This window comes from Camelus dromedarius, chromosome 11 (genome assembly GCF_036321535.1).
Source record: "Camelus dromedarius isolate mCamDro1 chromosome 11, mCamDro1.pat, whole genome shotgun sequence".
NCBI classification, from domain to species: domain Eukaryota; kingdom Metazoa; phylum Chordata; class Mammalia; order Artiodactyla; family Camelidae; genus Camelus; species Camelus dromedarius.
Window position 1 is genome coordinate 44,698,997 of NC_087446.1, and position 27,805 is coordinate 44,726,801.

At 33.4% G+C, this 27,805-nt stretch overlaps 1 protein-coding gene across 5 annotated transcripts in view; it reads right to left on the bottom strand.

Moving 5' to 3' along the window:
* Positions 1-4,749: 4,749 nt before the first annotated feature.
* The window catches only part of TBK1 (TANK binding kinase 1), a 40,201-nt gene continuing 17,145 nt past the window's right edge, over positions 4,750-27,805 (bottom strand). For 4 of the 5 annotated variants that reach the window (XM_031462772.2, XM_031462773.2, XM_031462776.2 and 1 more), the window contains 15 exons: positions 25,178-25,288; positions 22,227-22,406; positions 20,104-20,300; positions 19,322-19,380; positions 18,842-18,933; positions 16,624-16,725; positions 15,571-15,649; positions 11,947-12,068; positions 11,772-11,848; positions 11,153-11,192; positions 10,584-10,685; positions 10,359-10,455; positions 9,551-9,657; positions 9,250-9,321; positions 4,750-4,848 (listed from right to left, as the gene is read on the bottom strand). In XM_031462772.2, coding sequence (XP_031318632.1) covers positions 4,794-4,848; positions 9,250-9,321; positions 9,551-9,657; positions 10,359-10,455; positions 10,584-10,685; positions 11,153-11,192; positions 11,772-11,848; positions 11,947-12,068; positions 15,571-15,649; positions 16,624-16,725; positions 18,842-18,933; positions 19,322-19,380; positions 20,104-20,300; positions 22,227-22,406; positions 25,178-25,288 — 1,492 coding nt within the window. In that variant the 3' untranslated portion in view covers positions 4,750-4,793. Of the gene's footprint in view, positions 4,849-5,146; positions 5,903-9,249; positions 9,322-9,550; positions 9,658-10,358; positions 10,456-10,583; positions 10,686-11,152; positions 11,193-11,771; positions 11,849-11,946; positions 12,069-15,570; positions 15,650-16,623; positions 16,726-18,841; positions 18,934-19,321; positions 19,381-20,103; positions 20,301-22,226; positions 22,407-25,177; positions 25,289-27,805 lie in introns of those variants that run through there. The other variant, XM_031462774.2, reaches the window with a different exon arrangement.

Consider the following 27,805-nt stretch of genomic DNA (forward strand, 5'->3'; position numbering starts at 1 on the left):
GTAAATGTCAAGCACTTACATAAGATGCAGACCTGCATAGGTGTCAAAAAACCATAACTGGAATTTTAACGCAGCTGCAAGGTGAAACACAGTGAAGGAAGAGAATTTGCTTACCTTGGTCCAGGTGGCATGTCCAACCCTCCCCCCAGTGCAGAGTAGGAAGAGCCGGGCTCTGCAGAAAGTGTGCTCTGGCCTTGGAGAGCTCATCTCCCTGCCTCAATTCCCTCTTCTCTGACCCCCTCACATCCCAGCCAGATAGGACTGGACAGAAATGCAGAACTTTACACAGCAGCGTATTTAAGGTGCTTTAAAATCACACATTAATACTCGACTAAAATGTGATATAAACTGACCCAAAGAAATGTAAGTTCCATTGATGTTTTAAATTTTCCAGGAAAAGGAGGGGAATGCTCTTGATTTACTCTTTTTTGTTTATTCTATTTTAAGTCTACAAGCAAATTGAGATTCATTGAAAATGAGCTGTTTTTTTCACTTGTTTTTTAAAGCTAAACATTCTCCATCTCTCTCTAAAAAACTTCTCCAAACCCAAATGCCTAAAAAACATAAAACTGGATTATAAAATGTTCATAGCTTTTAATAGCTCACCTTCCAATTGCTGTATTTTCTCTCAATTTTTCAGATAACCATGCTAAATAACACTTTTGAAAGGCTTTAAGAGTTTTATCTCCCCCCACCCCCAACTTGAGGGAGGCTCCATTTTAGGAACAGAAGAAAATGTATTTCAAATGAAGCATTAGCCTCAGATAACTTACCTCCACCTTGGCTCCAGAGCAACTTGGATTTCCGATTCTTCGAGCAGGTCAGTGATTTGGGGAACCAGTAAAAGAGTTGGGCTATTCTTCTGAATGTCTTGTTCAAGTCACTTCTTATGGCCATGGCTGGAAGTGTGTTCCAGAGCAGCTCTCCACAGAGAGCATGGATGAGGAAAACACAGCAACACCCACATCTGACACTTTAGCTGTGAACTCCCTTTCGGCCAATATGTCTGGGGACCACCTGTTAGCCCTAAATCCCCTTCCCCTGTCATTCCTTTAGCTTGTCCTTTGGACCTTAGCCCTCATAACTAGAAACTGTATTAATAGATGTTCTTTCTAAAGAAAGAGTTTTAAGCTTCAGAAACTCTAACCTAATGTAACAGTTGATAACTTTTAAGTACAGACACTCCCCCACCATGCCCCACCTCCTCCATAGAAATACAATTACTTTCATAGCCACTAACACAGCATCCAACAGAGCTGTCCACTGCAATTTATAGGACTTGGTGGTGGTTAACAAGCTACCTCCTAAACCCACAGCCTTGATCCCATTTGTTTTATACATTTTTCACTGGAAAAATATGTATTTTAAACCTTGGCGGGAAATTATCCCCCCAAAAATAATTTGACTGATTCTTACAAGTCTAGAAGTGCATAAAAGAACAAGATTATTTCCAGAGTTCTGTTTTGATTTTTGACTCTTTGAACATTTCTCTAGAGCTGTCTTTACTTTATTTTTATTGAAGTATAATTGATTTACAATGTTGTGTTAGTTTCAGGTGTACAGCAAAGTGATTCAGTTACACATATACATATATGTATTCTTTTTCAGATTCTTTTCCATTATAGGTTATTACAAGGTATTGAATATAGTTCTATGTGCTATACAGTAGGTCCTTGTTAATCTATTTTATGTACAGTAGCTTGTATCTGTTAATCCTAAACTCCTAATTTATTCCTCCCTCCTAACCATTTCCCCTTTGGTAACCACAGTTTGTTTTCTATGTCTGTGAGTCTATTTCCAATTTATAAATAATTTCATTTGTATCATTTTTTAAAAATTTCACATATAACTGATATCATATGATATTTATCTTTGTATGACTGACTTCACTTACCATAATAATCTCTAGGTCCATCCATGTTGCTGTAAACAACATTATTTCATTCTTTTTAGTGGCCAAGTAGTATTCCACTGTATATACACCTCTTCTTCTTTATCCAGTCTATCTGTCGATAGACATGTAGTGCTGCTGTGAACATTGGGGTGCATGTATTTTTTCGAATTAGTTTTCCCTAGACAAATGCCCAGGAGTGAGATTGCTGGATCTTATGGAAACTCTATTTTTAGTTTTTTAAGAAACCTCCGTACTGTTCTCACCCTCTCCAGCGTTTATTATTTACAGACTTTTTGATGATAGTCATTCTGTGAGGTATCATCTCATTGTAGTTTTGATTTGCATTTCTCTCATAATTAGCAATACTGAGCATCTTTTCATGTGCCTGTGGTCATCCGCATGTGTTCTTTGGAGAAATGTCTATCTAGGTCTTCTGCCCATCTTTTGATTGGGTTGTTTTTATTTCCAGGTCAGATGTTTTGTTTTCCATTTCATTCTCATAATTTCTTAGGAATTTGCTTAGGAGTCTGCTTGTAAGGGACAAGTGAGGAGAAAGTCCAATTAAAACAACAGCATAAGACTTTTCCAGATACTTTCACCTTAAAAGTAGGATGTGGAGTGGTGGATCTAGCTACAGCAATAGTGTTAAGACTTCTTTATGTCTTCCTTTCAACAGTGTCTGCCCTAGCTCTTTTCAGTTTTAAAAATTGGAGTAACTGTAAATTTTACGCAGCACTTCCTCAAAGACAAAGCACAGTGCATACAACGCCCTTGTGAGTAGGGTGAAATCAGAAATGAGGGACTAGCTCTGGTTGTGGCCGTGATTCGGAAGGGACAATACATTTTCGACATTTTAGTTCAGACTGCTTATTCCTAGTGACAATCCCTTTCCTAATTCCAAACAACATACTTCTTATTTTTAGCACAGAACACCACAAAAAGTGAACTTCACTGCCTAAAAAATAACAAGCAAACAAACAAAATGTTATGGATAACTTACCGATGAAGATATTACATTTTTAAAGAAATATTTTGAGGAAAAGATCTTTTACATCTAAGAAGAGGCACTCTGCTTGTCACGGTGTAATGAGGTCTATAAGCCACTTCTACTGTATTTGGTAATCTCCAAAATAACTGAAGTGGGACCTTTAGAAGATGTTATGGGATTATTTTCCACAGTTCTCTCCTAACCTCTAACACCATTCTTATTGACTCGAAGATACCACTTTTTTCATACTTTACGTTCACTTATTTAATTTTTGATTATTTCTTCTTCTGTTACAACTATAACTTTTCTTTTACATTAAGAGTTAAACCCCACCTCACACCTGTCAAAATGGCTATCATCAAAAAGAACACAACAAGTGTTGGCGACAATGTGGAGAAGAGGGAACCCTCATACACTGCTGGTAAGAATGTAAATTGGTGCAGCCACTGTGGAAAACCATATGGAGGGTTCTCAAAAAACTAAAAATAGAACTACGCTATGACCCAGCAATTCTACTCCTGGGTATACATCCAAAAAAACCAAAAACATTCATTTGAAAAGGTACCCCAATGTTCCTAGCAGAATTATTTACAATTGCCAGGATATGGAAGCAACCCAAGTGTCCACTGACAGATGAATGGACAAAGAAGATGTGGCAGAATTATAAATATATATACACCCAAATACATACACACAATGAAATAATACCTGGTCATAAAAAAGAATGAAATTTTGTCACTTGCTTCTACATGGATGGACTTATAGGGCATTATGCAAAGTGAAATAAGTCAGACAGAGAAAGACAAAAATAGTATGAGATCACTTTTATGTGGAATCTGAAAAATACAAAAAACTACTGAATATAACAAAAAGAGATAGATTCACTGATATAGAAAACTAGTGTTTACCAGAAAGGGAAGGGGGATGCAATATATGGGTGGGGGATTAAGAAGTACAAACTGTTAGGTATAAAATAAGCTACAAAGATATACTGTACAACACAGGGAATACAGACAGTATTTTATAATAACTATAAATGGAGTATAACCTTTAAAAATTGTGAATCACTGTATTATACACCTGTAACTTATATAATATTGTACCTCAACTATACCTCAATAAAAAAGGGGACACTACAAAAAAAAAAGTTAATCCCTTTTAACTAACTCATCTATTTGTTAAACACAATATTTTTAATCCCTGTCTTTTGGAAATATATCCCAATACTGAAAAAAAAAAAAAAAGCTACTAAACTGAAGATGTAACTTATTTTAAAGCTAATTTCACTTACAATACTCACTGAAAATTTGGTTAGCAGACCAATGTTACCACGTATTTATTGACTTAAGGTGTTTTGAATGCGGATGCATTCTTGAGGGTAAAACTGAAAGCAAGAATGTTTGATTTACAAGTTGCTGTAATGAGGAATAAAACAGTAAGTCTTAAGCAATACTAATGTGGAACAGAACTGTTATTACCATACAGCTTATACAGTCTCCACAGCAAGTTTTTGCACTGGTGTTCTTTTCTACAGGTGCTTAAATAAAAATGAAGTCTGCAAATACATTGACTGATCACATAATTTAAGTAAAACTGTATGTAGTATCCAGTGATATAAACATTTAAACTACCTAGTTAAAGATATTCATGTTAGACGGTCAGATGGAAAATTAAAATTGAGAGAGATTAAACAACCCCTTGCCTCACACACTCTCAAACTAAACAGTTTTTGACAATGGGGTGACTGTATTTATAAAAGAAAAGTCATTTACCCATGCATTTATTTGTATAATGTGTACATGCGACACTTAAAATTCCCCACTACAATAATGCATCAATTTGAGATTTCAAATAACATCATAATCCGTTTTCAGTTTTCCAATGTTCATGGTAGCCAAATTTATTTACTCTTTAGGACATGATCTCTTTATGATATACAGGTTGTCCACGATCACACTTCGAAAATCTGAGAAGTCAGAAACCAAAACCAAAATCAAATCCTGCTAGACAAAATAATTTCTTGTTGAGCATAATCCTTTAGTCTAGAACTCTGGGTACATTTTTCAAAGAAGGTTCTCTCTGGATTTATATAGCATACATTTACAGAAGAACTTCTACTACACTTGGAATCAGCAGGTTTAGAAGAGACACAAAATTGCCTCTACATCCAATTTCTGAGAATAATTCACCATTACCACCCATGTTATTTCTTTCAAAAGATAACTTGTTTCTCAAACCGTTGTACACAGAAAAATACAAACTCCTTACATTAAAACTGAGAAATTTATTGATATTTCTTCATGAAGTAGTAAGCAGAACTAAAGTAAAGAAATATACAGCTTGAAACAGTTGAAATGATTCTAAACTTTTAGAGACAATTATACATTTACGGTCAAAATAAAAATGAACAGTTTTTAATAATTAAATCTCTTAAAAATGTTTGCTCACTAACAGACCTGAAACTAAACAGATAGGAGGATAACTGGGGTAATGCCACTTTATCCTTCTCAAAAAACCTGTGATCCTAGTAAAACAGTGGTTCGGTTCCGCTCCCCACTCACAGAAGCTACCTCTCCATTCTACCACTTACAAACAAGGCAACCATCAGCCTTTACTGATTTGTAAGAGTGCCAAGTTTGGCTCCACTTAAAAATGTTTCCAGAGGCAGTCAGAGATAATGACTCATTTCCAGAAGAGTAGAGGATCAGTGTCTCAACATATCAGTCATGGCTTTCTTCTAAGTGATCACTGAGGTCAAATGTCCTCATATAAATGTTAAAAGGTAAAATTACATCTTAACAGCAGCCAAAAATTTATATATTTTTTATGTATTTACAGTATTGTACATATTTACATGGCCACACCAAATGGTGAAATGTAGAAACATAAGACCACCTATAGAAGCATTCATTTAATGCCTCAACATTTTCTTGTGCAAACTAAAATTTTCCTCAAAATTCTTAGAAAGCTAAAGACAGTCAACATTGCGAAGGCCACCATCCATGGTTAAAGAGCCAAACCTAAAACACAAAAGAAAGAAGGCAATCTCAAAAGATTCATCTATTTGGCCCACAAGAAGAATATAAAATACTTTGCAGAGGAATAAACTGTTATTTTTAAACAGTTAACCAACTATAATTTGCTCTATTTCTTACTGAAACACAGTGGTATAATAAATATGTGAAAAAATACAACTCAGTGGCTTGGGAAGACTTCTGAGAAGAAAATGGGGAGCAATGAAATCTGGAAAGTGTAAGGAAGAGATGGGTAATTTCTTTTTGGTGGGGTGGAATTTATAAGCAAAGATGTGGAGTTGGGAGCCAGTATAACATACTTAAGGGATGGTAAGGAATGGAACCTTGCTAGAAGAGAGTGTTATTTTGGGGAACAGTGGGAAATAAGGTTGGGTGAATTGGCTGGGGCCAGACTATTACATTCTTTCAATTCAAGTATGTATGTATGTATGTATGTATGTATGTATGTATGTATGTATGTATGTATGTGTGTGTGTGTGTGTGTATATATATTCTTTGAACTCTTTTTTTTTTTTTTGGCTTTTTGGGGAGGAGGGGCATGGGGGGTAATTAGGTTTATTTATTCATTTAATTTATGTATTTATTATGGAGGTACTGGGAATTGAACCCAGGACCCAATCATGCTAGGTATGCACTCTACCACTAGAGCTAAATCCTCCCTCCTCAAGTATGAATTCAGACTTCATGTTTTAGGTAACAGTTTAGAAATTTTTGAGCGAAGGGAGTGGGATGATTAGAGCAGTATTTAGGAAGATTGTTTTGGTTGTAAAACCCATAACAGATGGGAAGAGCTGGTTAAGGAAGTAGGTGGTAGATTATTACCATGGCTCGCAAGTGAGGGGAAAGGAGATCTAAATGAGGCTGATGAGGGGGAATAAGGAAACATTCTGAAGGAAGATTACAAACTTGATGAAAGGGAGTAAAGAAGAGTACGTGCCTGAAGTAATTTACGTTTACTGGAGTAGGAGAAAGGGGAAGAAGAAGAGGAAATTAGAGGGGAAACAGTTGGGAAGGATGATGTTAAGAGATTTTAGATATAAAAAAATCTGAAGTGATAGATATCCACATGGAGACACTGCACAAGGACTAGCTCTGGTATAAATCCTTCAGTGGTCACTTAACATTTAAGTTATGATGCTGCCATGTCTGATTACCCATACACTGTCCAACCTGCAAATAAAACACAAGCTACTGGACATGCTTTGGGAAGTGGGGATTTTATTCCAAAAAACATAATTGATTCAATATAAAATTTTGTGAACCATATTTTAATAGTCTCTCCTACTTTCTAATCTTTACCCTTACAGGATAAATTTAGGATTTAGCTAAAGTTGTAAAGAAACTATAGACTGAATGCATATGTAAAAAGTTATAGAGTTAGACAATTACTATGTAGTTGCTATAAACCAAAAGGGAAAAGACTTTAAAACCTAACAGGCAACTCACAGAAAAAAAATTGAATAAACATATAAAACATATAAAAAGATGTCTGACATCACTATTAACCAAAGAAATGCAAATTAAAACAAGATATCAGTTTTTACTCAACAAATTGGCAAATATTTAAAAAACTGGTAACATTCAGTGTTGCAAATGGGACTATAAACAAAGCCTTTTGAAGAATAAACTACCTTGTAATGGCCTGTAATGAAAAAGAATATGAAAAGAAATATATATATATGGACATGGATATACACACACACACACACACACACATATAAATGAATTGCTATGCCATACACCAGAAATTAACAGAACACTGTTAATCGATTATATGTCAATGAAAAAGAAAGTAAAGAGAATATCTTTCAGGAAAGAAGTGTAAAAAAAATTTTTAGAGTAAACTAACACCACCTATCAAGTTAAATATGTACACCCTTTGTTGACCCAACACTCCACATCTAGAAACATCTAGAAATCAACTCTTCAAAAATTCTTACACAAATATATGAAGATATACACATAAGTATGTTCACTGAACCATGGTTTGTAACTGTGAAAAGTCAGAAACAACTTAAGTGCCCAACAAATAGGGATGCACTAAATAGCCACGGTAGGTCTATATATTGGAATACCTGGCCGCTGTTGAAAATGAGAAAAATACAGCTATATGTAGGATATTAAAAAGCACCGTTCATATGCAGCCTTAAGTGAAGAAAGTAAGACTAAACCAGTATGAACAGAATGATTCCATTCCTATAAAACACACATGCACTATTAATAGTGATTACTTCTGTGGGGGTGGGGAGGTATGAGAAAGGGCAGGTGGAGTCTTTTATTTCAATTTTTACAATTGTATGTTGTTTGAAAAAATTGTAACAATTCATTAAATTCATTAAAAAAAAACCTGACAATCCTACAGAAGTGTCTGGTAAACTTTCTGCATGTAACTCGAAAATCATGTGACCTCCTGAGAGTAAATCTTTCCAAGATTCAGGAACCTCTGTTTGGTCTTTTTATATGAGAACAGGGCTAGTGAGGAGAAGCTGATGGGAGGAGACAGGAGGCTGGGGTCCAGCTCCAGTTCATCTCCTCAGGTATGAGTTTCAGTACGTGTAGAACATGGACAGGCTATCTGCTCTGCCCCGTACAAGGCTGGAAGGCACGTTTAGTGCGGTCATGCAGTGTGAAAATGCCCTGCAAGTGTACAAAATGCTACACAGGTGTGAAACAACTGCATGAGCATTTTAGGGGTGACAGAAGCTGTGGAGAAGCCCTTAAGGGCTTGAAAGAGAAGGCGTCTACTCCCGAGCCAAACAGGACTCAACTTCTCTGAGCAACCCGGATAAGGAAATAGCCACCAAAAGTGGCTTTATAGGCTCTGCACGTTTTGCAACGCTCTTTCTCCTTGATCTCTGAGGATTGTGGAGGCCAGCAGACACCCGGCTCCTCCAAGAACTCCGTAAGCAGATGGCACTCATGTGCAAGGAGGTGTGCAGAGGGCTCTGGGAGTTACACAGCACTAGTCAGAGTGCTGGCATCTCATTAGCAACTCTGATTCCAAAACTGAAGATTATGGTTCTAATGAGAAAATGTTTTGAAAAATACTGTGCAAAAGATTTTTGTTTTCACAGACAGATTCAAAGAATTCTATTAACCAGTGAGTCTATAAAATGGAATCAATCACAGCTGACTTGTCTTTATCCAAACAACCCCAGACACATTAAAAAGCACCACGAAATTCATAAAATCTAAGGGTTCTGGCTTAATATTCCTTTCCCATTGCTGAACATACTGCTATAGGAAGACAGGCAGGTCCAAGTACAGATGTATGTATAGGTATTTAATTGTATATATAATCACCGGGGCAGAAGGATTTTTGCATTACTCACCTTTCTAAAATATGATTATTTTCAGCAAGTTCTTTAACTACCCCTTCCATTTCTTCCTTTAATTTCTTCATACTATAATATTCAAAATAAAGACAAATAAGTACCTTTGCTCAAAAAAAGTATGAAAGGGTTTTAGAATTATATTTAGGTCAGTCTAGAGAACTAAAACCTGACATAAGTCATTAAGTATTAGCAAAAGTATTCATAACAAATATAAAACATTTCAAAATAAAACAGCAAGATCACAAAATGAAATAAAAACAAATGGAAACATTAAGTTACGAAATACTAAATTTCTTACCCAAGAGTCATTTCTACTAATGTGTTAGAACATGGATAAATTGGGGTCATGGTATGTTTGATCCCACTGGAGGCTGCAAACATTTTCTGTGGCAAAGTTTCTTGTAACTAAAACATCAAACAAAACAAAACAAAACAAAAAAATCCCATATCAATCACAGAACAAAATACTCACTATAGATCATACATCAAATGTTAATAGGTTTTATAAAGAACAAATTTGTGGTTTCCAGGGGGAAAAGGGTATGGGAAGGGATAAACTGGTCTGAGTCTGAGATTTACAGATACTAACTACAATATATAAAATAGGTAAATAAATTTCTACTATATAGCACAGGGAACTTTGCTCAATATCTTGTAGTTACCTATAATGGAAAAGAATATGAAAAGTAATATACATACGTGTATATGTATGACTGAAACATTATGCTGTACATCAGAAATTGACATTGTAAACTGACTATATTACAATTAAAAAAAGTTACAGGTTTTAATAAGCCCTTTATAGCTTTAAGTTTTAATTTTAAAACCATCAATGATACAATACTTAAAATCAAAACTCTTTTAAAAAACTTTTCTTACAGATGATAAAAATGGTCTATTAGACATTTTTAATCATAAAATATCTAAGTTCTTAAAACTCAGCTCAAAATATATATCACAGATGGGCCAAGCAGAGCTGAATACAGGCATATTAATATCCTATTTCTCTCTTCTCAAACATTATCAGATATAAACTGAGAAGAATTTTATTTTAATTTTTCCTAATAGGAAAAAGGTTTTTTTTCTAGACAGTTTTGAAGCTGTACCTCATTCGTATAATCTTGATATTTTGAAACTTCTTCTTCAATATCAAAACACTGATTAGTTAGGGATAATAACTGTTTCCTAAGATGAAGCATCTTTCTGAAAACCAAAAAGAACCAATTAATAAGCAGTCTAATAAAATATTATTCTAACTTAAAACATACAACATGCATTAAATTGTATGTTGTGCAGTCAACAACCAATCACTCCCCCAAAAGTCTACTTACCTCATCCATTCTTCTGACTTATCCAAAAATGCCTCGTACTTTTTAACACATTCATCTGTAAAGTGGGTCATAGCTTTTGTTGCATGATAATACAGTTTTTGCCTGCAATTTAGAAATAATCAGAGGCTTAAACCAACGTCACTGTTTCTATTTCCAATATTAAAGAATTTTCAAGTATATGAAATTTATGTTTCCAGTAATGATTAAGATAGACATTATAGCAGCAAGAGCAGAAAGAGAAGGTTCACAGTGGAGAATGGTCAAAAAATATTTATTGAATGAGGTTAAGGTTAAGACGGTGGTTAAGTCTGCCCTGGCCCACGTTCTGTATTATCTGTCCTTCTGCAATCTGAGCACATGAGGCAGAGGAAGACTGCTTCCTCATTCTCCCTTCTCAGTAACCTCTCAACCAGGGGCCAGACGGGTGGGCCTCAAATATGTGCACACACAGTAACAATTCTATAAAGTCAGGATTAAAATGTATTTTTCACTGTGATTAATTCCAACTTTAAGAAGAACTGCATTAATAACATAACCAAAAATAATTATTAAATAATCTGCATACTTACTTATCAAATTTGTGGATTTGTTCTTCATTATAAGCTAATCCTAAAAATAAGAATATATATTACTTCTGAAAATGCAGAATCATAAAATGTCACACAATATTTTTTCTTTTGTGATTATTACTTCAAAAAGACTGAGTTTAAAGCAGATGTCACAAATTTGTGCCCCATGGGTAGGCACAGCCTACAAATGCTTTTATTTGGTCTGTATGGTGCAAACATAAAAAAAAATTAACTGTCAACATTTAAAAGTCAGGATATTTCTAATAAAGTCTGCATTTCTAGCTTCTCTTGAGATCTAGGAAGACTGGGGAAATAATCAGATGAATCTGAGTAGGGGCCTCCCCTTCAGATGGGGGTCTCCTTTCTAGTTCTCCTCAGTCTCTACCAGCCAATCTTACTCCTTTCTGTTACATATGTGATGTCTAGAAGTTTGGAAATTCATGATCCCTGATTTGAAATACTCAAAAGGTTGGTTTTAAGAATAATTTTTAATACATTCAACCTCTTTCCTTACAGAGTAACTTAAGTAGTCAAACTTACAAATACACAAAATGAATTCAACTGAATTACAACCAGTAGGGCTGACTCATTAGATTAACAAGTGACAAATTTTACTTACGACGTTCTGCTTTGTCTTTTTTGAACTGATAGTAAATCTCTGTGATGCAATTTAACAGGACTTGTAGCTTTTCTACACTATTTAAAGAAGAAAAATCCAAATAAATTAATGGAGCTAATGTGAAAAAGTACATTTAATAATAATTGCAGAAACTACCAATGAAGTTATAACCTACTGTCTATCTTTTGGATGAGTGCCTTCTTGATGGGTCCATGTATCTGCCAGCAATCCACCTGGAGATAGTTTGCTTTCAATATCCTGGAGACTGGTTTCTATTGTTCCCTGAGAACTGGAAAGCTAAATAAAACCAATGGGTTCAGATTCAGATCACCAAATATCAGAAATGAGAATCACAATGCCAACAGACTCTAAAGTCTGAATAATACTTCTTTTGCAGATTACTTCCATTCAACATCAGAATAATTATTTTTATCTTTAAATATAAGGACAGTTTCTTAGGTTGTATTCGACCAAAAGTACAATATGATAATAAAATATGAGTATTAGTACACTTATAAAACACTGCTTACACCAAATATCCTTTTTAAAAAAACATACAAAATACTTTCAACAATTAAGCTTCTGTTTATCTACAAAATATGGTTAGTACTCTACATGAAAATCAAATAGAACCATTAGCATAGTCCTAAGTATAAATGTGGGTATGCAAAATAATGCTTTGTTTAGAGGCCAAAGAATAGTAACTCCTCTTAAAAACAAAAAATGAAAAGAAATCTTATCTAAGGATCCTGTTCATTTTAAGCTTAGTAAATTTATCACTTTTCTACCACAGAACTGAGCATTTGTAAAACTTTTAAAGAAAAGATGAAGGTTAGACTTGAAGGATAAATATGTTTGAATACTTCAACGGTTCTGATACATACTACTGCTTTTCAAATAAAGTTTTAAGTGGCAGTTCACGCTGCTACTAGTAATCAACAAGCGTGCCCTTTCACTACACTCTTGTTAGCATTGCTATTACATAGTTTTTTAAGTCTTCGTAATGAGAGACAAAAGTGGTATTTTACTGTTATTACAGAATGCAATTTTCTATTACTATTGAGGTTGAATTATTTTTTCAGGTGTTTCAATTAGATCTATTCATTTTAAAATCATTTCTAAATGTTCTTTGTCTATTTATTGCAGATCTAATGTTTTCCGTATGCATTTGTATGAGCTACTTTTATTTAAAAAACCCACTATTTCATTTTCTCAATCTATTTATTAACATTTTTTTTGACATACAGAGATCTTAAATTCTTCTATAGTCAAATATATATCTTGCTTTTCATGGTTTATGTCTTCTTGTTTAACATTAATGTTAAGAATGCATGACCTTGGGTGGGAAGGGACAGACTGAGAGTTCAAAATTTGTAGCTACTGACAGGCATATGTAGAATAGATAAACAAGATTATACTGTATAGCACAGGGAAATATATACAAGATCTTGTGGTAGCTCTCAGTGAAAAAAAAATGTGACAATGAATATATGTATGTTCACGTATAACTGAAAAATTGTGCTCTACACTGGACTTTGACACAACATTGTAAAATGACTATAACTCAATAAAAAAAGTTAAAAAAAAAAAAAAAAGAATGCATGACCTTATCCTTCCAAAATATGGAAAATAGTTTATGGACAAAGTTATTTTTTTACAGCATTACATAAAAGTGTGAGAAACTGCAAGCAGCATGAAGTACCAACATCAAGGGGGCAATAAGTAAAACTATTAATAAATCAATTGGCTGCAATATTATGTCTATATAAAAGGTAGTTTTACCCAAAAACAAAACTGGAAAATGACTTTTATGTCATACAAAAAATAAAAATAATAACTGTATGTTCGTAGGGTAACAATCATTTAACAATATATATAAAAAGAGACAACAAAAACAATGGTTGCCAAAATTTTAGCAGCATCAGAATCATCTGGAGGCTTAAAACATTAATTGCTGGGCCCTACCATCAAGAGTTTCTGATTCAACGGGTGGGGCCCCAAAATGCACATTTCTAACAAGCTCCCATGTGAGGCTGAGGCTGCTGTTCCAAGAACTACTTTGAGAATCACTGCTGCAGGACAATGAACAGAACTTTTTAAAAATTGAAGTATTGTTAATTTACAATGTTGTGCTAGTTTCTGGTGTACAGCTTAGTTTCTGTTTATAGCAGAACTTTTAAATAGTCATTTTTTGAGTCATGAGGACTTTTCTAATTTACAAATTTTTTATGGTGGGAAAAAATTTTAGGATCTCCATTAGGAAAGGAGCCACAGCAACTCAACACGTATGAGGAAAAACAATGAAATATAGTGAAAAATAAATAGCCTGAAATTGAAGCCCTGATTTCCCATGACTCCAGGATGACAAGCTATTTAATCATCTGTGCTTCAATTCTCCTAGGAAATCTAAATCTTCACAAAAATATCATAAAAATGAGAAATACTTTGGGCTCCCTAAAGGAAACATACAATTTCCATTCAAAGTGCTCAAATGAGTTGACCCTGGAAAGTCTATTAGGACTATGAACTGGTAAATCAAGTTCTAAGACAAAAGCAGAAAAAGAACAGAAAACATTTACAATGCTATGACTGCCTATACTTAAATACAGACAAATACTGGGGAAGACTGTTTCTTGTTTCTCTGACTTTTAACCTGTTTATTCCATAGCAACATTTTTCAAACATTTTTGATCACGACCTACAGTAAGAAATTCACTTTGTTTTACCTCAGTATCATTTAAATGTATATACGTAACTAAACTCAAAGTTTCATGGAACAGTAATTTCCTTATTATATGTGATACATTCTGCCATCTCTTTCATTTAAAAACATTGCTAATTGCAATGCACTAAGCTTTACAAACTATTAGTTGTTTATGACTCATATTTTGAAGACCGCTATTCTAGATCTAAAACTGAGGAAAAGAAACAACTAAAAATCAGCCTAAGGTCAGAAAGAGAAAAGGGATATCACATCAAGTCCTTCTGCCTTTACCCTTAACATTCATTTCATGAAGAATACTTCCAATGCTAAAAGCTTGCAGCAGTACAGCATTTTTATTTATCTCATTTAATTGGTACAGTAACCTGTGAGATAAGCAGAGTAGGAACTGCCCATTTTAAAGAAGAAGAAAGCAAGGATGCAAAGAACTGAAGTCCTTGCTTAAGCAGCCAGGCAGGAATAGCTAGGTAATTAGAGGCAGATCTGAGATTAGTAACCAGCTCTCAATACATAATTTCATGCTCTTCTACATTTTAATAAGAGATCCAGAGACTACCTGAAATGTTACTGTATTTTTCAGCAGAATAGAGACTTACGTCCTAATTTCTTTCTTTTTTTTTTTTTTTTTCAGTTATAAAAATGATTCACTGACTTGAGCAAACCAAATCTTTTCTTTCCTTACTTTTCATTTTAGAAAAGATCTGGTATCTTCCTAACTTGCATCTATTTCTAAACAAGTTTAAGCACTCTGCATGTTAAATTATATTCATGAGCTTGAATTAACTGTCACAGAAGCAACACAAGAGCATTACGGATTTTAAGGAGAGGGAGGGAGAGACAGGAAGATGGAGAGAAAAATAGCCTTAACGCAAAGTAGGCTTTTGGAAATGTCATAAAGAATTCCATGGCAGTAAGGGTGTTTAAATAATTGGAAACAGTTCCTTAGGTTGGGAAAAAGACTACTCGTTCTCTGGAGATCTTTAGGTACATCATCTCCCCAGGAAAGTTCAGATCTAATCCTGCCAGCAAAGGAACAGATTATGAGCCCATGATAGTCATAATCTTGTAAATACTTACTCTCAACAATTTGGTGTGTATGTCTGAAATTTCACCTAACTCTGCTGCTTCTAGGTTGATCTTCATCAACTTTTCATATCTGTATGAAAAACAAGTACAGAAAAATTAAATGAGCATAAAATTTTAAATGAGCATAGATTTTAAAAGATGTCTTATAAAAAATTTTTTATCGTAACCATTTAAGAATAGAAATATTGAGGGGGAGGATATAGCTCAGTGATAGAGTGCCTGCCTAGCATGCACGATGTCCTGGATTCAATTCCCAGTGCCTCCATTAAAAAATAAATAAATAAACCTAATTACCTCCCTAGCGGGAAAAAAAAAAAAAAAAAAAAAAAAAAAGAACAGAATATGGAATGCAAAGCCTACAAGTAACAGACTCCAAGAAAACTGGGTATCTCTGTAAGGAAGGAATTTTATATGTATCTACTTATAAATCTGTAATTAAGAGATAAACTGTAAAAGCCAACTTTATTTCAAATAGTCTTATCAGGATAACAGGAAAAATACTAGATTTCAGAATTAATGGAGGTCAACAGTATATAGTAATTTCATTTATTCTATTTCCTGTGCAGTACAAAATAGTATAGCCTAGAAAGAGGGCAGTTTAAAATATCATTCTGTTTCAAAAGGCATTCTTATGGATAAGATTAATAAGTAAGAGAAAACTAAAAGTAATGCCAAAATTCTAAAAATACTACCAAAATAAGGTTCTAGAATACCTCTTCCTACTTCCTTTGATTACAAATTTTATATTTTCCTATTCAGAGCTGTCTGCTTTGCAAGGTGAAAAAAATGAGATGTTTCTATTTCAAATTCCTTTTCCTTTTCAAAGGAAAGGAGAAAATACCACCAAAGAGATGGTACTCATTTCTTACTGAGACGACTGGGCATTTTTACCTTTGTGAGGAAGTGACTTAATCTAAGATTGTCCCTTAGTAGAAACACTTGCATAGCATGCTATATTACGTCAAGGATAACTAAACAAATTGAACAGAAATGGAAAAATAGTTAACATTTTAACCACCATTAGTAAGGAAGTAACCTACTCACACTTTCACAGTTTTTTCAATGTTTCTGATGCAGAAATCCAATGTGATCACAACTTCCGTCTTTTTGTGAACAGTTTCATTATAATCATCTTTAACTAGTTCTCTAAAAAATAGTAATATACTCATTAGTTTATTTAAGAGATAATTGTTTCCTCTTGTCTTTCAATAATTACACTGCTGTACTGCTTTCTGTTCAGACAAACTTAACAGTATTGATATACTATGAAAGCCAATTTACTTTTTACTATTGAAAGCATCTCTGTGAGCCTTATACCTATGCAGGGCACAAACCATTACCACTTATTAAGTTAACAGTTTAAAAATCTAAGGTATTAAAATTATATTAAGGAATAAAAACTAATCTACAAGGACACAAATAAGCTGAATAGCATTACATTTTATGCCACCACAATTAATTTTTATTGCTCATAGTAGACTATTGTCCGGTTTATACTTTAAATCAATTAATATGATCTCTGAAGAAGCAAGATGACATAGTACATAACTGAAGGCTTTTGATCTATATCAGGGGTCAACAAATTAAGGTCTGATGCTTGTTTCTGCTAAGAATGGTACTTACATTTCTAAAGGTTGTAAAAGCAACATGAAAACAAAGAAGAGAGCTTATGCGACCCACAAAGTCTAAAATATTTACTGACTGAAAAATAAGTTTGCCTACAGCGGTCTACATTAAAAACTACTTTCTCATGAAAACGAATATATATGTATATGCACGATTGGCACACCATACACCAGAAACTGACACATTGTAACTGACTATACTTCAATTAAAAAATTTTTTAAAAACCCACTATTTTCTCATGACATATTGAACTAAAAGCTAATAAGAAAAGGAATAAAAGCTTCATGGAGCAGTGACTAGGGGAGAAACAGCAAGCAAGAGAAAACAAGAGCTGTTAGTAACAATGCTATGAAAACAAATGGAGTCAACCCTTAGATTTTTCCAGAAACCATTCTGTAAGAACAAAGAAGCTTCTTAATGGAAAGAGAGAAGCACAGGCTTACAAACTGGACATGTGAACACGAAAAAATATTTTAAGCATAAATGTACAGGTTTAACATAAGGGCGACAGGAAAAAAAAAGAGCTTTATTCCTTTTTCTTCTTAGAAGCAGCAGCAGCAGAACAAGAATGATGAAATGCTTCATACATGTTTTTGCGAGAAGGGAAGGCCAAGTGTGAGGTAGGTAAAGATAAACTGTCACAAGAATTAACAGCCTAAGAGCTCTATGAGTCTAGAGAACATGAGGCCATTTACTATGTGTGTACAAAACTCAAAAGCTTCAAATGATGTTGTATAGGACTAGAGGCATGATTCTTAAAAGGAAACATTTATTCTCCACTTCTATCAAATGGAAAGATGACAAATCACACCGTATTCATCCATTTCTTAGGGTCACTTTCAGGGGAAGAATACTTAGATGATCAATATTCTGACCTAGAGTAACTACATTAAGTGATTAAGTTTAAAAATTAGCTTTCAAATTGCCTATCAAGGTGAATGTGTACTCATTTTGTATGATTTCACATATGTGAAATGTCTAGAAAAGGCAAATCTGTAGAGGGAGAAAGTATATTAGAGGTTATGCAGGGCTAGGAAGTTATAGGGGAAACAGGGAGTGACTACTAATGGGTGCAGGGTTTCCTTGGGGGATGAAAAATATTCTAAAATTAGTGAGAATGATTGTACAATTCTGTGAATGTACAAAGAAAATCAATGAGCTACACACTTTAAAAATAAGTGAATTAGACAGTGTGTGAATTATATCTCAATGATTCTATTAAAAAAGTTTTGTGTATACTTAATTCAAGAAAAGGGCAGGAAATGGAGGAAGATTCTGAGGACATAAACCCTAAAGAAGTACAGGTTGTACTAAATTATAAGAATGTCAAAGTCTTCCATGAAAGTGAAATTATAGCCAAGTCAAGGTCCTTGGAAAAGGAATTCATTTGCCATCACATCATACAGTGTGGGGATGATTTGTCCTCTCTGTCTCATAAAATTTTGGTAGGAATCAAATGAAAAAACAGTAGCTAAATGTTTTGTAAACTAAATGTGAAACAACTGTATTATATAGTAGCATCATGCATATAACCCTAACCTAGTCTGAAGAAGTAAAGCACCAATGATCAATGATTACCAGTTATTTCATGAGGCCTATGTGAAGGTCAGTTTTCAAATTTCAATCCATTACTTACATCAACCATCGTATCCCCTTTCGCATTAATTCCTGATAAAGCAGCAAGGTACTGGCAATCCTACAGGCATAACACACAACTCCTGTTATTGCCTAATGAAGAAATACACAATGTCAATATTTGGTGCTAACTCTGATACAGGGTAAGAAAAACTGTCACATAAATATTTTCAAGCTTTTGTGCTTTCACAATTAAAAACACAATAAAGCTACTAATTTCTAAAAGCTAAGGACAGATACAATTGCAATAAATATTTCACCCTTAACATAATAATGGTAAACATGCACTGTCTCAATGGAGAAAATTTTTTTGTGAGTTCAAAAAAGGATATAAAGAAAGAACACAAAATAATTTGCAATGGATAATTATCTAAATAAATAATTACCTAAATTATATAGGCATATACAAAGACTTTTTTATTGCTTCCACTATTGATAATTTTAATTTAGATGTTCAAACAGTAAATTAATAAATACTAACCTTAGCCATGCTGGCATCCCCATCTAAATCATATCGTGGATGTACTTTAGGCAGGAAAACTGAAATGTGAAGTAAAATAATTAAAATCAGAAATAAAAATTTATAAATTATTTTATCCTTTATATATCAATCTCTAAATTAAACATTAACCTCTAAATTAAACATTAGTGGTAAAACTCTTTTAATGTTCTTTCCCAGGTTAAAAAAAACCACTTGAAAAAAAATGCTCATTTTTTAACAAATTACTAACAAATTACCTGCAATATTTCATTTTTTTCCTTAAATATATTCCAACATAAAAAGCTCAATGCTTCCCTTTAACTCCAAAGCAAATCCCAAAGATCCAAATAGAAATAGTAAAAATCTGGGTAAATTTTTTTTTCACCACTAGAATAATTTAAAAGATTTCCAAATGCAGATCTAATTTTCCTTAGACTCGAAAGCCTGGCAAAGTGTCTTATTCACCCTGGACACAATAAATACTTCCTGAAATTTATGACACAAAAGGCTATTTTGAGTGTTAGTAAAATACTAAAAGCAGAGAGCTATAGTAAAACACCTATTACAAACTACCACTTTATAAACAAAATATTTAAGGTCAAATTTTGTTGCCACCAAGACTATTTAATTCAACTACTACTCTCATACAACTAGTTTACAAAATTTTTATGTTTATGAAAGTTCTACATTAATATTATCATCAATCAACTTTATGAAGATGACAATTTTTATAGGTTTTTTTTTAATGGCTAGTCAGAACAACAAGAAAAATTCCAACTTACTTTTTTCATATATCAATCCAATGGTACTCAGAGGTTCCCGGCTTACTACAAAGATAGGATTTTCCTCAGTAGTTTTAGGGAAATGCTGTGCCAGTCTTCCAGGTTCTAGAACTAAACGTCGCCCTTCATATATAAGTTCTTGATTTGAAGAAATAATTTTGGTTTGTTTATACACCAGTTCATGAAATACGGTAGCACTGTGTGAGAAAAATCCAAAAGGACAATACAATTGGGATAAAAGAAGAGGTAAAATCTTTTTTTTTTTTTTTTGATGAGTGACACAACATCCACTTCTCAGGGATACTTTGGGTCATCGGCAGCCCATAGAAATGCTGCTTTGTTGCTATGGATACTATGAAGTCTATTACACTGAAAATCCCACATAACTTGTCTAGACAGCAATCAATGCTAAAATATTTTTATGTTTGGACACCTATAATGGATATGTGCAGCACATAGGACTCTTAATATTTAATAATGAGGAGCCCATGACAGGGAGTTTAAGAGTACTGACTCTGGAATCAGAACAGCGGCGTTCAAATTCCAGTTCTTCCACTTACTTGTTGTATTACATTAAGTTACTTAACTCCTCTATGCTGAATTTCCTCATCTCTAAAATGGGAACAATAGTCCCCACCTCACAGAACTGTTGTGAGGATTAAATAACTTAAATATATAAAAAACTGAGAACAATACTTACCATGTGACTATAAAATGTTTGTAAATGAATTAATAAAATCAGGTATTCTCAAAATGACATTTTGAGAAAAAAGGTAGATTCTCCCTAAATAGATCCCATGAAATCAAAGAAATGTTTCAGCAGCAACGTTTGACTTGTCTCTGCCAAAAAGCCTCTGCTGTGATTTCTTGCTCAGCTTGGGTGGCCTTTTTATGTTCAAGTATACTCTTAAAATGAAATAGTGACCCACACCTATGATACGTTATCTATCCAGGCTTTTAAGAACCCAAATCATTTTAACTTAATGTTGTTATAGTATTATTTCATTCATTATATTTACACTATATTGAATGCTTATATTATGTTAGATATAGATATAAGGCAAAAATATCTAACATGATATTCCATCTAACTGATTTAGTCCTTAATAATCACCAGTGAAAGTCTCTTTTTTAGTTTTATGAGGCACCAAAACTGCTATCTTCTCAAAACAGAAACTAAGGCATATAGAATGGGTGTATTTTTTCCCCTTTCATTTTAAAAAATATTTTATTTTGAGAGTATTATAGATTCACATGCAGTTATAATAAATTATACAGAGGGATGCCATATACCGTTTACCCAGTTTCCCCAAATGGTAACATCTTGCTTAAACAGTATACTATTGCAATCAGCATATTGATTCTGATATAGTCCACCTATCTTATTCAGATTTCCCTAGTTTCACATGTAAGGGTGTATTTAGTTATACGTAGTTTTATCACAGAGGTAGATTTTTTTTTATTATTCACATAGGTAGATTTTCTTTCATATGAGTGTAATGTGGATTTTTCTTTTTTTTGCTAAAACAAATGATTATTTCCCCAGCAGTCAAAAATGCCACATATGCAAATAATAACACATTAACTATCTATAAGAAGACTCTTGCTTTAATATTTTTTAAGTAGCAGGATAATACTCTTAATAAAACCTGGCCAATTTATTAGTAAATGCTATTTGCGGTTATGTGATCATGTAATTTGAAAGAAGGCACAGAAATGATTGCAGTTTTTAACTTTTTTGGGGGTTGGGGGGTAATTAGGTTTATTTATTTATTTAATGGAGGTACTGAGGATTGAACCCAGGACCTCCCGCATGCTAGGCATGCACTCTACCACTGAGCTATACCTTCCCCCAGAAATGAAAACAGTCTTGTAAAACTTGCAGTTTAAGAACAAGCTAATTTATCTGTAAATTTTAGAAAATTAGAGTATTAATCCTTTTACTCCAAAGACAAGTGAAAAGGAATTTACTAAGTATTCAACATAATTTTCTAAGCAGGAAGTGAGGACCTTTGGTGAAGCTGAGGTATCTTTTCTGTATTTCCTCTCCTGATTTATGAAAATATGTAATTATTACATAACACAACATTATAATATAGGAAAAAATATAAAGAAGTACTTACGTATTGTAGCTATGAATATAAATCTTATGAGCTGTCATTTGTTGTAGCGAAAATACATGAATTATCATTCGGTGAAGTATATCACTAGTTTCTGCAAAAAACTGGTCAAAACCCCAACACTTTTCCTGATCTGCCTCAAGGATGTTTGCAAGAACAGGGGTAAGTAGAACTTGAAGGCCCCTAAAATAGTAGTGAAAAAAGTTACTTGAAGAGTGAATATGTTATATTTTACCTTTGTACAAAATTACAATATTTACCAACAAATCAAAGGAACTGCTAATACTATTATCAGAACAGATTAACTGAAAAAAAAAGCCTACTTTTCAGAAAGCCAGGTAACCTTAGTTTACTATTACTTGTCAATGAATCAGGAGTTACAGTAATTTTATGTTAGCTTACTGATTATTTTCTTTGATTCTCTCCTTCCCAAGTTTTCTCACTTTTCCGAACACATTCTAACATTGTTTATAAATGGCTATCCAAGTGAGATCAGTTGATTGGAACTAGGTGGTCATGAGGATAAGATAATGGTTTAATTTCAGGGTCATTAATGTCCTTTTAATATGTCACTTCAACACATAATTTCTTTTGTTGAATTTATGTATCTTTTGTAGAGTACTTCTTCAGGAAGGAAAATTACTATAACCATCCAGCAATCAATTAGTGTCAATTCAACTAGGAAAAAATCTTTGAATAATAAAACTAGACATTGAAAAAAAAATGGAAGGACGTTTATTCTCTCATCCTTTCACTGAATTTTAAAATATGCTTAAATAGGCTCAATTATGGAATTTCAAGCAGTTTTAAAAATACATTCTTGCCTATATGACAGACACTGGGGTAACTGCTTGTCTTTAACAGTTTTTAGGGTATATAGTAGACATTATAATTTTTGCCTAACAGGATCTCCACTCTAACTCAATTCCCTGTGCATAGATGGTCACAGCAGCCAGGTTTGTTGATTATGATTGATTAGAAGTGGCCATATGGTAGCATTTAAGTGAGTTAAATAAGAATCAACTCAGAAAACAAGGTCCTACTGTATAGCACAGGGAACTATCCATATTCAGTATCTTGTAATGACTTACAATGAAAAATATGAAAAGAAATAATATTAATACATATATATCTGAGTCACTATGCTGTACACCAGAAATTAACACAACACTGTAAATCAACTATACTTCAATTTAAAAAAAAAAAAACATCAACCCAGAAGTCTTTGCTAAAACTATCAGGAAAGAAAGTCTTTCTTTCCACTGAGCTTCCAAAGCTGTGAGTCTAGGAATGCCAGCAGCTATCCTGTGGCTGCCAGGAAGGAGCTTGACTGAAAGTAAATAGATCTCAGAGAAAAGCAGGACTGAGCATTATGAAGAGACCAAGTCTTCATGACACAGTCTGATCTTAGGATCCAGCTTGGCTCTGAGTTACACACACATGTGAACTTTTAATTACAAAGACAATCTATTCCCTTTTTCACTTATATGAGCTGAGATAGGTTTTTCTCACTGGCTATCCAGTCTTGGTTAATTAATACAAATAAGAAAGAGGATGGTTATCTTTTCTGGTAGTTGTTACATTTTTGGTAGCTGTTTTCACTGCTGACTTGTAGTACTTAAAGTCCTTACTATTTAAAAAAAATCATATTACATACTTTCTGATACTTAAGCAATTTTTATTAAAGAGTTTATAACTTGGTGTGCTAAAGACTGATTATATAGATAAGGCCTGTTACCTTCCTGAAATATGCAATCTACAGTTAAGACTGTCAAATTATTGACTCTGAGTTTCAGCAATATAGTTGTTAAAACAGCAAGTGTTCATTTCCAGATCCCTTTAAATTTTATCAGTTTTGCCTGAGATCTCCAAAATGAGTATTTTCTAAAACAAAATTTAACACAGATCACTATTGTAATATTAAACTGCTGCTCTCCAATAAAGTGATTTTCTCTTGGTAATTCTAGCTGCATGATACAATTTTATTTCAGAGACTTTTCTTTAAATAACACACAAAAAAGAAACTGTCAGAACAGTGGCTTTCAAAAATGATATTATCATTGGAACTATTGGTTTAATTGAGTTTTCCCAGAAAGTAATATGTAAAATGATTGGAGATATTTTATTAGCTTGTGATATATATACATGGAATTTAAATAAATAATTTTGAATATTGATTTATATGTTGAAAGTCATACAAAAAGCACCTACAGACTATAAAAGGCATTAAGCCAATAAATCACCACCTAGTGTGTGTTCACTTGTGGATTATATAGCTACCACACTCAGGAAAAACAGAAGTTAATTCAGTAATTACAAGTTCTAAATACTGATGAGTGTCTTGGCTTTATTTCCAGAGTAAAATCTAAAATAATTCATTCTCTACTTTTAATTTCTTTTACCTTAATTCTTTCTTTGTGATAACAGGATTCATATATAATTTGAGTTCTAGCTGCTATCTTAAGAAAGAATCACATGAACATTTGAAATGCTTGAAAAGCAGTAGAAAATTGTTATTTCTCACCTTTTGAATAATATTACTTTTTGAAAATGAGGATAAAATTACCTTTTTGAATGTTTGTTTTTTATAACTCTAGTTATTCCCATCTATACCACTATTTGTGCTCTGTCATTACAAAGGTCACCATAAAAGATACTGAAGTCCTAAGCTGGATCCCCCCTTAGGACACAATTCCAAGACCGTGACTAGCAATCTCAAAAATGTATGTATGGCCTATGTCCTAATATAGATCTGACAAAATTATTTATATAGATCAGAATCAATCTTTACATTGCCCCAAAGACAAAAATCCCCAATCAAGGCATATGCTTTCATAACATCTACAGAAAAATTTAAAACAAAACAAAACTACACTTAAGTATTTGTGACTTTAGTCAACAAAGATTCCTAACACCAAAGTACAAAAGAGGAGAACTGGGTACACTATACTTACCGAGAAAGACTACAAGAAACAGGCATGTCTCCACTCCAGTCAATTGGTCCATTTTCTGCTTTCTGTACTCCAGATATTGCACCAGAAGGCTTTCCAGTAATTATTTTATACCTTGGGAAGAATAAAAGCAGATTAAAATAAGCAGTTTGTTACTGCATAGCCTATCAAAAGGCTTTGCAAAAAAATATTTCTTCATGTGCACCTACAATTATCTACTAGATGAAACTTTCTGATTGACGTTCACAGGGTCCATAAAACAACAAAATGCTTTGAATCTGACTGACTGAAGTAGAATAGTGGTTGTACAATTATTTTATATATGCCATAATTAATTTTCATTTGGGCTCTCAGAATGCCATATAACAGCATCTTGATATTCACAACAAAAATATTAATTTTTCCATCTGAAAAAATTAAGCACACAAAAAAGTTATGACACAGAATGTCTGTAGACCGTGAAAAAAGCATCCAATCCCTCTTGCCCATATTATCCAAAAGTACAGTCAACTGGGCCATGAAATTACTACAGATTGAACAAGAGTTTTCTTTAAAAAAAAAAAATATATATACATAGCACAGTATCAGAAAGCTTTTTTGCATATTGAAAATATATACATATATATGAATAGACCTGTACCAAAATTAAAAGCCAAACTTAATCTACTTCTTGATGAAGGTGATAAAAATAAGGATGAATGAAGAAAGACATGAAAGAGGAGGCAAGAGAATACTGATAATGATGGAGGCAAGGCACTGAAAGCAGCCTTTCAGGTTTCTGCACTTTTCCTAAACAAACCCTGAAAGTAGCAGAGAAGTAAGAGGCTCATGCCTTCAAGAATATTTTTACCCAGATGAAAATGGAAATCACAACACAGCAGAATCTTAAATACATCTATAGGTATTATTTCTGGCGTAATTTTTTTGGTTTGCTCAAGGTCTATGTAAATGTGCTCCAATATTCTTGTAGAACAAACCACTACAACAATTTGGACCATTTGGTGCTTCCTCAGCAGAGGCAGCCAGGATTTCTGCCTTAAGAGATTTTTCAGAGAAGAAAATTAATGTGAAAAATAAGCTGCATTCACGTGAGAAGGATCTGACTGTGAAGAAGTAAGTAGAGATGTGAGATGAATGCAAGAAAAAAGAAGTGAATAGAATGAATGGCAGAATTCTTAATAAAGGGAATGCTTACAAATCCTTGAAAAAACTTAACTAATTTTGATAAGATCCATATATAAATACACTCATTAACATGTAAATGAGATGCTGGGGGATCAATACTGCTATAATGTGAGATGAATACGTCCCTCAGTAGTAAAGTAAAATAGTCATTATTACTTCTTCAAGTGCTTCTGAACATTCATTAGCATCAGCGTTCATGAAAAGTGGAGTTTCTGTGCAAATAAATAAAGTCTTCTAATGGTATTATCTGCCCACATGGTAGTCAGATAAAATCACCAGGTTCTTAGGAGTCATATGTTTCCTTCATTAGGGAGTATCACACTCTTATTTAACCTATTTTTAGGGTAGCAAGAAATGCTGACACTGCTTTAAAATACCTATGACAATAAAAGCATAATTAACTGCTGGGCACACTTTATGTTTAATGAGAAAAACACAAACTGACTCTTAGCCTTCACCAATGAAGAGATTTTATAAAAAGGACACTGCTGTAAAGCAATCTCAAGATATACTACAACAGAATCATCAGTACAGTAATGGATGTCTTCTCCCCATGAATATGTATGTCATCCTGGCTGGAAAACATTTAGATACCCAGGTTTCAGCAAAAGTCTCCTTACCAGCTGAACTGGTTTTACTTCCTCACACCAGCAAAAGGAAAAATATGCTTCTCTTAATTTTCTGACATTAGATTAGATAAAAGATTATATTTTTATAGTTGTGATGATTACTTTGTCATGTTTGCTTATAAAAAGCAGGGTCAAATATACAAAGGTCTAAGAGAAATGTTAAGATCTAAAACAACGGTTGAACACATTAGGCTGTCAAGTCAGTTATTTCAGTAAACAACATTCATAACCTCAGAGTTTGAGGCAAAGTCATTCACTAATTTCTTTCAAAACAGAAAGGTGTGTGGCCAACGTATAGATGAATTTTATATTAAATTTCACATCTAAAACTCCATCCCTCTTTTCCCCCAGTATTTGGTTTACAACAGTGGTTTTATACATGGTAATTATCTCCTAATAATTACGGTAGTACATAAGTATATAACATACTAGTAAAATGCATTCAGTCTTTGGACTGAGACTGCAACACTAGGAAAAAAAGGTAATATTACATTAAATGTTATTTTTGAAATGGTTAAAGAAATCAGGTTGGTTCAGGGTAAGAACCGTATTTCTTTTTGATCCAGTAATGGTTCTAGTACTCCACAGACATACTATTTTTTTAGTTATATTGAGGAAAAAGCCTGATAAACACATAAAGAGAACTAAACACACAATATGCTGAAATAAAATCCAGAAAGCAGTATATTTTTAATGATGAACCAAAGACTGGATGGCATTTATACTTTGTGTATAAGACAGTTAAACATGCTATGAAACATTACACCTATACACTTTTATAAGCTGCATTCTTACTGAAAAACCAAATAGCTTAAAT